Source organism: Crocodylus porosus, unplaced genomic scaffold (genome assembly GCF_001723895.1).
Source record: "Crocodylus porosus isolate Cpor-Errol unplaced genomic scaffold, CroPor_comp1, whole genome shotgun sequence".
NCBI lineage: Eukaryota > Metazoa > Chordata > Crocodylia > Crocodylidae > Crocodylus > Crocodylus porosus.
Genome location: NW_017728947.1, coordinates 35295311 through 35307203, shown reverse-complemented (window position 1 = coordinate 35307203; position 11893 = coordinate 35295311). Strand labels below are relative to the sequence as shown.

Genomic DNA, 11893 nt, shown 5'->3' with positions numbered 1-11893 from the left:
CTACATTGAACACCTTCAAGAGTAAATTGGATGCTTACCTTGCTGGGATCCTATGACCCCAGCTGACTTCCTGTCCTTTGGGCAGGGGGCTGGACTCGATGATCTCCCGAGGTCCCTTCCAGCCCTAATGTCTATGAAATCTATGAAATAAGTATTCTACAGGCTCAAGAACTATAACTCCTTTCTCACTAGGCAACTAGGAGTTGATTTTACCATAAAAGATACCAATCATACAGATGAGAGGACTCACGTTTGTGTACTAAACTAGATTAGCCAAAACCTGCTGTAGCAGCGCACCTTTGCGTATTTGCCACTTTAAGGGCTGAGTCAGGCAGCCAGCAGGTGCCTGACTGGGGCAGCCATTTTAGAACACAGGCTGCCTATAAAGAGACAGCAGTTTTAGTGCTGGCAGCAAATAGAGGCATTGCCTGGCTGAATTGCTGTATGGAGGGAGCATCTAGCAGGTAAGAGCAGGCAGCTCTTGGTCCTGGGCATGATCTAAAACTGCACCCTGCCGCTGAAGGTGGCCCAGTGGGGTTCCTAGTGGCGCAGAAGCTCCCCCGAAAATGTCAGGCCAGTTACCTCCATGGTGAAAGGCAGGTAGGCGTGCCTTAACCCTGGTCCCCACCATCTGGTGGGTAATCATGAGAGCTGTGGGAGTAGTGGGGTGAGGTATGCTCATGTGTAGGCACCTGAGCCCAGCAGAGATGTGAGATCCTAGAGACCCCAGAGGGGGTAGCATGGGGAGCATAGTGTGAGGCTCTGCACAGAGCAGGGCTGAATTGGGAGTAGGCCTGAAGGGCTGTGCATGTGAGGGGGCTGAGTAGGGCTGAACAGGGAGTAGGCCTGAAGAGGATCAAACGGGAGTAAGCTTGAAGGCCAGCGTGAGGGCCAGCCCCATGAGAAGCTAGTGGCAAGTATGAGGAGGAGACCCCAGGGTGGGGTGTGGTATAGAGTTGCCCAGTGAGGAGCTTGGGGTAGAATCAGCCCAGGGTTTGGCACAAGGCTGGGCCACATAGAGAAGGGGAACTCGCAGGAACTGAGGGACTGTGTAGTGAGGCCAGCATGCAAGTAGCAAAGCCTGATGGCCCAAGTGGGGCTGCTCAAGAGGAGCAAGAGCAATACAGTGTGCCCAGTAATGTGCAGTATACTAGAGGCCCCTGTGAGAGGGGGAGGAGTGTAAGAGACCTCCTGTGAGAGGGGAGGCAGGGTGAATGTGAGAATGAATGGAGCCCAACTTTGGACTGGGTTTGCTCCAGTCTCAGACTGGGGAGTAATCCTAATTTGGATGCCACCTGTGAGGAATGGGCTGCTGTGCAGGAGAGGTTCAGAGCCACAGATAGTGCCCCTTGCCATCGGGGCTGGGAATGGGCAGCCTTCCACATTATACCACCAGTTTATGGGAACAGCAGTCGTGGCAGGTGAGACTGGGTAGACTGCCCCATAGAGACAGGTGGGTGGGCCAGCATGTTCCCAGCCCTAAGCGTGCCGCCTCTCACACCTGCATTTAAATCTCTGCTCTGCAACTGGATCCATTCTATCCTCAGGCAAGATATTAATCTTCTGTGCCTCAGTTTCCTCATCTATATATCTGTATGATTCTCTATTCACATGGGGTTCTAAGGAGTAATTAGCTGATGTCTGTGCAGTGCCTTGAGGTTAAAAGCATTATGTAAATGTTTAATGTTGTTTTTATGTGTGTTGTGGATTATTAAGAGGTTAGTAAGGCTTATTTTTGCATTATGGCATATCACGTAGAGAAAGCTTTCTCTTGGGATCAACTAAAGACAGAAGACAATGAAAAGCAAATCAAGCGCTACATAAATGGTTAGTAGCTAACAAAGTGATAGTTTACACTAGTAAGGGTAGAATGTTATGGTAGTTGTTTTTATAATTTGCCAATAACAGCAATAATTGAAAAGTTAGCACAATATGACTCCGATTCCTACAATAAAGTAATTTTTAGGCTATAATTTTCAATTTGCTTAAATGCAAGCTGTTTAACTTGGTGTTTTTAAATGCAGATTATTAACATTAATACTCACAAAAAAGGATGGATAGTGTCTGATAAAGCTAGGCATGGTGTAAGAAGCTGTGATGCAAACCGCTACATACTGTAGTTTTGTCAGTATACTTCATTCCTCCTCAGTATCCTTTCTATTCTAGTGCTGAACCTGCCATGAGTTGGTACTGCCAATCATTTCAGATGTAGTCCCTTGTAACCTGCTCTTAAAATAGGGATGGGTGCTCCCTTGAGCCTAAGTTAAAACTATTAAACTAATTGCATTAATGATATAAACCATGTTTGAACTGAGGCTTCTAAAGTGAAGGGATATCAGATCGAGTAAATTCATTGCATCAGTGGGCTCTAAATTCTCTAATAAATCTATAAAGGGAAAAACTAAATATTGTTACAGTGGAAGGAAAAACAAGCTATTATGGCCTAGGCCCAGTACAGGAATGCATTCTCAAACAATTAAACTTTGTTCTGAAATAATGGAATAAACGTTAATAAAGTTTAATGGAATAAACGTAATTCTGAATTTGCCTCTTTAATTTAAAAAAAAAGCTAAATAAACTCTTATCCAAAAAACCCAATACTTCAAGTCCTACAATTCTGAAGACAGGAGAAAGAAAAAATAACCCAGAAGAATTAAGCTCTCTTAGAGGTTCCTTCTAAGGAAAATACTTTATTTGTATTGCTTTTTCCCATCTTCCCTGCTTCATGGGTATGTTATGAGGCCAAAAAGGTGTTCAACCAACAGGCATTTAATGTAAATGGGTCCAGAGACCCAAAAAAAATATCTAAGGCAAGGGCCAACTCAAGCCAGATAATTTATCAGGCTACTGCTATTCTGGTCATTCATTCCTATAGAGAATGGGACCCAGAACAGTGGTGTGGCTAGCATCACATCCAGCCACCTTTGACTCCTCACCCTGGGGTGATCAGGTACCCATTAATAGCTGAATCAACAGAAGGCAACGTTCAGCACAAATCCAGAGGACAGCTTGAACTCATACCTCTGGAACTCTACCAACATAACTTAACCACTCTGCAAGAAACGTGGGTTTTTGAGGAGGGTAGAAAATTATTTCAAGTATGTGAAATAGCTATACTACAATAGATTTGGAAATTTTTGAAGGTAGGGGGAGAGTGACCACAAGAGTGAAGGAAGTAATTTGGAAATACCATGTTTTAAATTCAAAACAGGTTCAATTTTGTTAAATTTTAATAGTGCAATGAAATAATTTTAGTGAACACCAGTCCACATTTGAGCAAAATTGTTTTTATTATAGATACACATAGAATTTTATGATTCAGCATTTGTAGAGTCACCATTACCATTTGGAGAAATTTTGTATAATCAAAATGATTTCAGAATAAAAATGCAGAAAAATTTGAGTATAGTTACTAAGAAAAATCTACTGCAATTTGGCACAGACCTGAAAGTCATTATTCAAAAGTATCAAAGGAAATACACCTTACTTGTACTGAACACCTCACAATTTTGCATAAAGAAATTATTTTTGTATTTTCTTCCAGACAGAAAATGTAAAGTTCAAAGCAAAACCTCTTTCAGGTTCTAAAGAAAATGGAACATTCTTATGCCTGGAAGCGGGCAGAGAGAAATCTTTAAAGTGAAGAAAAATAAACATACCAATGCATTTCTCTTGACCAGATTCTTCATCAGTGTCCAAATCTTCCAAAGCTAAGTAATTATCCACCTACAAAAAAAAAAGTCCCAAAAGCTAAAAAACAAAACAAAACAAAACAAAAAAACCCTGGTAATGAAAATAAGACTAATAATACCATGATTCCCACAGCAAACTCAATAATGCAAATATTGTCATTTTTGTCTACTTCAGCATTGCACTCTCCTCTGTAATTTTGCAGGAGTTTATGCAAAGTGGCTGCTGCTACGGAAAGTTTATTAAACAGTATTACTTGAAGGAAAGAAATATGTTTGGTATACTTCAAATGCAGTTAAAGAAACACTGCCAAAATAGTTAAGGACCAGCTTTAAAAGAAAGTAGGGGGTGGAGAGAGAGCCATAAAACTTAGATAAATTGCCATGTTGGAAGTCTTGCTATTCCAATCAGGATCATAATGGCTGCCAAATTTGGGGCCAGGAAGAAATTTTCCCCTAAATCAAATTGGCCAGGATGTGAGAGTTTTTGCCTTCCTCTTTCATGTGGAGCACGTTTTTTTGGGGGTGGGGTTCTCCTCGGATCTTCTGATTATACACTAACCAACTGTCATCACAGTATCAAGGCATTGGTAGTGTCCTCCTCTACTGTTCTTATACCTTTTTCATCAGATGCTCTTAGTATTTCAGATATTGTGACTTGTAGTTGAATATGAGGATTTGCATTGGCAATTATGGGGATTCCTTGGGTCAACAATTAGCTGAAAACACAGGTGACTTGATGTGACAGTCTTGAAGGCCCCTTCCAATCCTGTTTTCAGGAACTTAAAAAAATAAAAAGTAATTTCTTTTTCTTCAGGGAAAAGATGAAATGTTCCTCTCCAGTTTTGGAAATCTGTTACAGGAGACTGAGAGAGCAAAATTTTCTTCAAACAAGAGAGAAGCTGACAAGGTCTAATTTCATTTTCCAAGTTAACTGAAGGGTGAAGTGTAGCAAACTAACACCTTAAAGGAAATTTTTCCAAATTTAAATCATGCCTTTTTAGTATATATATTTTTACCACAATAGTGTCCCTTTAAAAAGGCACTAAGGCAGTGGGACTCAACCTGTCTGGCTGATGGGCAGTGCCCAGGCTGTCCATGGTCAGCCCCATGAGGAAAACAGGGAATGGCCCGGCCCCACCAGCCATGGTTGGGCACAGCCAAAATGATTCTGCTTCACCCAAAAAAGAGACTTTCCCCACCAACTCCATTCAGCCAATTATCTTAGGGAAAAAACAGGGAAAAAATGGTTATTTCAACATTCCTGCTTCCCACAGCCTGGAGATCAATGAATTTGAGCTCTATTGGAGTAAAATGTAGAGGAAACCCTGACAGCTTAGTCCACTGTAAATGTTCATCTCATAAGACAAACGTATGTGAGACCTGCAGCATCCCAACTGATCAGAACTGTTAAACACAAAAATGGAGACACACCAACTATAAAGGGCTCTGCGAATCAAAAGCAGTAGCTTCAAACAAACTGAATGCTAGTGAAGATACTGGAGCACAGCTGTGCTCCCTGTAAGTAACACTGCTGTGTAGCAGAGTTGCTACATATTGTGCAAGCCAAAGCATACTACACAAAACCACAGAAATAAGGCCTGCTGACCTCTTCCAATACAACCCCACACCCAATAACCTGACTTTTGCTATTTATGATGAAAGCATCATACTAAAGATGTAAAGATGTGTCATACTGAAGATGTGTTAACAAAGACCTGTTAACATTTGAGAATAAGATAATTTTGGAAGCAAATAAATTGTAAAATGCATGAGACGAAGAGTAGGTGTGTTCTATTGCTAATCCCCAATTTGAAGAAAACCAAAAACACAAACACATACAATCCCCACCAACCATCCTCCTCTTCTTCCTCCACCCACGGAAATGTACCTTCACTCTTCTGGCCAAACTGAGATCACATTTCTTAGAGAAGCCAACTTTGAAGCCTTCACTCATCACTACCTGTAAGTAGCAAGCAGAGTCATTTAGGTAACTATAACAAAAATACAAATCACACTCAAAGCTCCCACAAGTTTATACATAAGAACAGGCCAAATTTCTGGTCTCTTTAAACGTGTATATATAAAATAAGAAAACGAGCGGGTGAAATGATTTGTGAACAGTGGATGGGTAATCCTCTGAAAGCCTAAACAGACCCAAACTAAATCCATCACAGAAACATGTAAGCATTCATAATTAGCATAACAGTAGCATTTAGAACAAAAGCGATATTTCCAAAGGCAGTCTTTCCTTCCATTCTTTTCTCCAGCACAGGTGTAAAGATTACAGACGCTAATTTATTGCGTTACAAACTCTTCCTGCTATTATACCAGCGATTTTTCCAGTGCATCCAATTACTACTGTATTTGTTTCTTAAACTGCTAATGTGACAAAAATGTGCAATCATGCCTGAAACTTTTGTTCCATAGCAACAAAGATAAATATTAGGATGTTCCATTAACTAAAGGATAATGGAAGCCTTATAGTGCTTTATGAGGCAGAAAGGCAGATCCCAAGTGGCTAAAATAAGAGACCAAAAGGCAGTTTATCCCAATGAGGGAATCATATTCTTGATGAGAAAACAGCAAAACACTTTTGTTGTCACTATTATTATACAAGAAACTGAAAAAATTTGATTGTTTTAAAACCCCTGCTTGAGTTTCAACCTCACAGGCATGTGCTAGTGAGGAGGAAAATGATTGTTTTTGCTTTGATTGAACCCTAGCGGCCACAGCTTTTCAAGTCAGTTAAGCGTGTTGCACTATAAATTGCACAAAATGACTTTTTTATACAGAGTTTAATAGAATAAATTCTTGATTACAGAGCCATTCACCCTTTAATCATTTCTTACCCATGAGACTTTGTATATGCGGATTCTTATCGTTTTGCATTTCATAGCCTGTCTGATGTTACATCTTTCCCAAGACACACATGGGGCCTTCAAGCCCCAAACTTGAAAGTTTCAAGAGGTTCCCTATAGCCCAGCAGCTCTGCACTGGCTACTGGCTCATTATGAAAATTTCTATATTGAAGAATTTATTGTACTGTAAACGCACCCAAACTAGCTCAAGTAGCAGAAACAATTTAGCTGTAGCATCAGGCAGTCTCTATCCCCAAGTCAGTACATACTCTCCCAAAGAGCAACTGGAGCCCTTTAGAACCATAACAATCTCTTCTAAATGAAGTCAGGGCTTTCTTTCTCTCTGCATATTTTTACCTATCGTTTCTGTAATGCTTGCCTCTATGGACCAAACTAATCTTGTTACCTGATCTTCCTCCAAAGGCTGTGATGAGAGAGATACTGATGATTCTTTGCTTCTTGCACATAAGACACTCTCTTTATTCCTGTTTGGTAACTCATGAACGGAAAATGTTTTTTCTAAAGAATCCACTTCAGATGCTTGGGATTTCTTCTCTACTTCATCTGCAGGAAAAAGATCATGCATTACATCAGAGAGCATAAAGCACCCTCCAAAGGAAAAGAAGAGCCTAATTAGGACTCATACTCACCATGTTACTGGCACAAATATTAAAATTACTGCTCTTTCAGTAGAATTTTCATTCACATCCTTAGCTTAAGACAGGGATGTCAAACTCATCTGGCCCCACAAGGCATGGGGCTGGTCCATGGGCCAGATTAATGGGCCAATTCCATTGGCTAGGCTGGACCCACGGATCACATCCCCCCACCTCTGCTCACTCACCAGATCCAGCACATGCAGCTTCCCTCCAGCTGGTCCAGGACCCACAGTACACACAGCACCTGTCCCAGACTGGCCCGGGCAGGTGCCATGCACAGTGCAGGTCCCAAGCTGGCTGAAACAGATGCCATGTACAGCGTGAACCCTGGGCTGTGAGCACAAGGCAGTCCAGTTTATGCTGCGTGCAGTGTATAAGTTAACTCTGGAACCAGAAGCAACATGATGGGGCTCCATGGGCCACGTCAGGCCCATGGACTATACCTCTGACCCCCCTGGCTTAAGACTTGTCTGTGTCATGTATTTGTACTGAGTGGCCCTTATTAGCATTTTGAGCATTAAAAACAGCCTTCCTCTTGGGTATTCAACATTCAGTGTTACCAGAATGCACAGAAAGGTACCTAAAACTAACACAATGGGTAAAAAGCAGAAAGACAAAAGCTAAGTTTATAACAAAGGCTGTTGCGTCGCTCTTCATTTTAAACCTTGTTTTCAGATGTTGGCCACTATCTGTATGCTGTGCAAAATAGAATACAGGCATGCCTAGGCCTGCAGGTGGTGAAACAAACATCTGCACATTCAGAGGCAGGATCTACTCTCTCTGACACCAGTGTCAATCCACCATATCTGCATATCAAGAGAGCTTCTGAAAATGTATATAGCTGTAACTGAAACCAGAACATGATCCTCATTCCATAATACCAGTGCAAGTTACAACACCTGCATGTCCACTGTAATACCTGTGCTTGTGTAGGTCCATCTACTAATCAACTCCGCAGTAATGTGTCATTGTCTATACATGCACCTCCAGTATTAAGATGCAGTAAACTAATTCACTCCACCATAGGATAGTACTGCCGGAAACAGTACTATCTTACAGCAGAGTATTTTACTGCACCAAAATGCATGTGTACATGGTGACTGGAGGTGTAAATTGTGCCCAGTCTGCCCAGCCAGCCAGAGGCGTGCTCCATCTTGGCTCAAATAGGTGCTGTTCTAGGCGCACCTGCAGATGTTGTGCCTGAGAGCAGTTGACTCCAGCTCAAACTGCTGCAGAGTTTATTGCGTCACATTAATTGCACACGTACATACACTCTGCGAGTATGGATTTGCATTCATGAAACACACTGACCAGCCTTTAGGCTACTCCATGCACCAAAAGGTCACCCTCATCCAATTCAATAGATACCTTTCCTCTCCTAGAGAAAGTGATAGGTGAGGGCAGTTCTTATACCCAACCCTGTCTCCACATCTAGACCAAGGATGGAATCAAATTCAAGCCTTTCTGTGTGAGGAATCTGCAGATCATAAGAAAAATCCTATGGTATCTAAGAGGGAATGAAGCTCTGCAGTTTCTTTGTCAAAAGTGTTGCTGGTACAGGGATTTGAAATCTCCCAGGATAATGAGACATGGAAGTATGCCAGAAATTTGGGTGACAACTGTGCTGGCAGTTTTGATAATCTAGACTCTAGAGTATAGATAAGAGGCTATACAGAGGTGGACTTATCACCTATTATCACTCATAGAAGCCTGAAGGAAGGAGTTAACTGCTGTACATGAATAGCAGGGTTAGAAGCACCAGTGAGACTTCAGACTATGAACTGAGCTCTGGCTAAGTACCTTTTCTTGCAGGAATGCCTTGAAAAAGAAATTCCAAATACTTGTCCAGAATCACACCCTGAAAAAGGATTTGTTTTCTACCTTGTACTAAACCCCTACCCACAGGGGCTAAATTGTGAATTACTATCTTCTTCTTTGACTGTATTTAAGCCATCGTTTATAGCACCCTATTGTTACCAGTCTAGCAAAGAATCCTGTCATTTGAGCTGAGGATACAAGTGTTTATCAGGATGTATTCATTCACTTAATTTGCAAGGCCCCAAACACACTCTGCAATAACATATTGTCAATTTGGTTTGCCTCAACACACCTGCAACTCTGTTGGGTGGGGACAATACCCTTGGAAACATCTGATGTTTGGCAGACCACAGACTACATCTTGTTACTGAGCTCAAAAATCAAGAAGGTGCACTAAGATAACACTGGCTGTTTTACAGGACTTCTCTCACTAGGTCAATCTGGAATAGTATAGCTTCTCTGAGTGCAATTTTGACCATTCTGGATGGGATTTTTGAAAGTGCATTGTGCTGACCTTACTCTGCCACCTCTAAAGTCTTGGAAGATTTTCTAAGATACAGCTGGAAGTTAGGTTTGCCTCTCAGTGATAAGCCAGGTGGCACTTAACAGCTGTTCATGACTGAAAAGCTCCCATCTTCACTAGGTGCAAAGTTATGACAACTGTGAGCTCTTAAAAAAAAAACCTCACCTCCAGTATCTATGGGGCAGAGAGCTGCCTACTGATCTAGGACTTGATTAGCAGTATCATCAAGCTATCTTTCAGCAATGGGTCTAGGAACTACTTAGAGATCAGTTGATGTGTGTTAAATCTTATTGACTACTGACCTTGCATTGAGAGGTTTTTTTCCCCGTGAACCACAGTAAACAATATTTCAGGAGGTACCAAAAGGAAAATAAGAAAATGTGATTCTAAAAAGTTACATTTGCCATTAGAAAATGGCTTTAGAACAAGAGGCACACATGTACTACTCACCACATGCCTAGATCACAGCAGTGTTCATAAGGAATAATAAATGCACAAGTCTAACCATCTTTCTTATTTTTAATTTGAAAATTCTATTTCGCAACAATAAGAAACACTCTGTGGCGCATTTCTAAGGGATAATTACATGTCTTGGGCATTTAAAGTCAGTCGTGCATTATAATACCACCTAATGTGTAATGTGAATGGAGCATTTTCTGGGGCCTTAATGACAGCCTCAGGGTTAGTGTCCTCAGCAATCAGCTCTCCCAGTCAGTTATTAGTCCCCAGGGACAGCTCTGTGCTCCAGCCATTACTGCATACAAATAGGGGAGGGAAAATATAGCAACATAACAGACAGAGCTCTGCAGTTCTTAGCCATATGAGAAAAGATCACAGAAGTAATCCCTACATTAATAGGAATTAATGAAGTTGCACCACGTAGATCAGAGCAAAATAACAGGTTTGTCTCTCAGATTATATATAGATTCTAGGAATAGTTCCTACCTCCAAGCTCTCCCATTTTGACATTTGGCTTCCTACTACTTTAAAACTATACAGGTTTCCTCTTAAAACTATACTATATCACACAAGAACGCTTGCTATTAATGTCCACCCATACATACACCTTTTCCAGCCAATGAAACGTACACACTGTGCAACTCTCCTGAGACGCTTTTCTGTGTATAGTTCCTGTCTCCACAACCCAAAAAGGATGCAGTGAAATTAGAAAAGGTACAGAGAAAGGCAACATAGATGATCAGGAGTATGGGGCAGCTGGGGGAATGATCAGGGAGCTGGGGGATGGAACTGGGGAGTCAAACCAGGAGCTGGGGGGAAGCCCCTGTTTGTTTCCCCAGTCCCAGATCATTCCCCCCAACCCCTGAAGCTCAAGCCGTGGCTTGTCCAGCTGCTCCCCCAGCTGCCCCACCTCCAGGGAGAGGCAGGCAGTGCTTCCAGCCCCAGGAGAAGCCAGAGCTGGCGGGAATGATCGGGGAGCTGGGGGAATGATTGGGAGCTGGGGGACTGAACCGGAAGCTAGCTGGGGGGAAGCCCCTGTTCGTTCCACCAGCTCCTGGTCCAATTCCCCAGTTCCTGTTCAAGCTCCCATATCCCAATCATTCCCCCAGCTCCCCGATCATTCCCCCCAGGCTCCATGGCTTCTCCTGGGGCTGCCAGCACTGCCTGCCTCATGGGGGAGCAGCTGGGGGAGCAGCCAGATGAGCCTCAGCTTCTTCTGGGGCTGCCAGCTTAAGCCAGGAGTATCTGGCTGCTCCCCCAGCTGCTCCTGCCAACACGGCCTAGTGCCTGCCTGTACAGCAGGGCTTTGTAAAGCTTCGGGTGCTGATTTGATTCAGAGGAGATTCGGCCTGATTTGGTGGCCGAAACTCCAAATCTGAATCGAATCAAGGGACCAATAAAAAGGTCCGAACTGATTCAAAACTCTCTGAATCTTCGGAAAAGATTTGGAGAGCTTTGATGATTTGGGCAGTCCCCACCTGCTGCAGCAGGGAGCTGGAGCTAGACTCGGGGCTGGTAAGTAGGGCTGGAGGAGGGGGAGGGGACCATGAGGGGACGCCTGCCAGGCCCCATCCCCTGCCTGCACCTCCAACCTCCACCCACTACCCCAGCCCTCCCATGGCTGCCCCGCCCACCCCAGCTCCAGCCCTTTAAGAAAAGTGAAGATCACTCAGCAAAATCCGAGTGGTTGCAAAGCTTTCTCTCGTGCGTGGATGACCTCTACCTGACTCAGGCCAACGAGAGGCAAAGCGCTGCTCGACCTGGTACTGGCTACGGGGCACGACCTAATCGGCGACCTAGTGATTGATGGGAAGCTGGCTGACAGCGACCATGAGCTGATCACCTTCACCATCCGCCGTAAAGCTGGCAAGTCAGTCAGCAACA

The 11893-nt window shown here is 43.1% G+C and overlaps 1 protein-coding gene across 1 annotated transcript in view; it reads right to left on the bottom strand.

Moving 5' to 3' along the window:
• Window positions 1–11893, bottom strand: part of CUNH11orf74 (chromosome unknown C11orf74 homolog) — a 61303-nt gene that overhangs the window by 15150 nt on the left and 34260 nt on the right. The window contains exons 4-6 of the mRNA XM_019551024.1: window positions 6957–7114; window positions 5581–5652; window positions 3660–3726 (exon numbers count right to left, since the gene is read on the bottom strand). Coding sequence (XP_019406569.1) covers window positions 3660–3726; window positions 5581–5652; window positions 6957–7114 — 297 coding nt within the window. The remainder of the gene's footprint in view (window positions 1–3659; window positions 3727–5580; window positions 5653–6956; window positions 7115–11893) is intronic.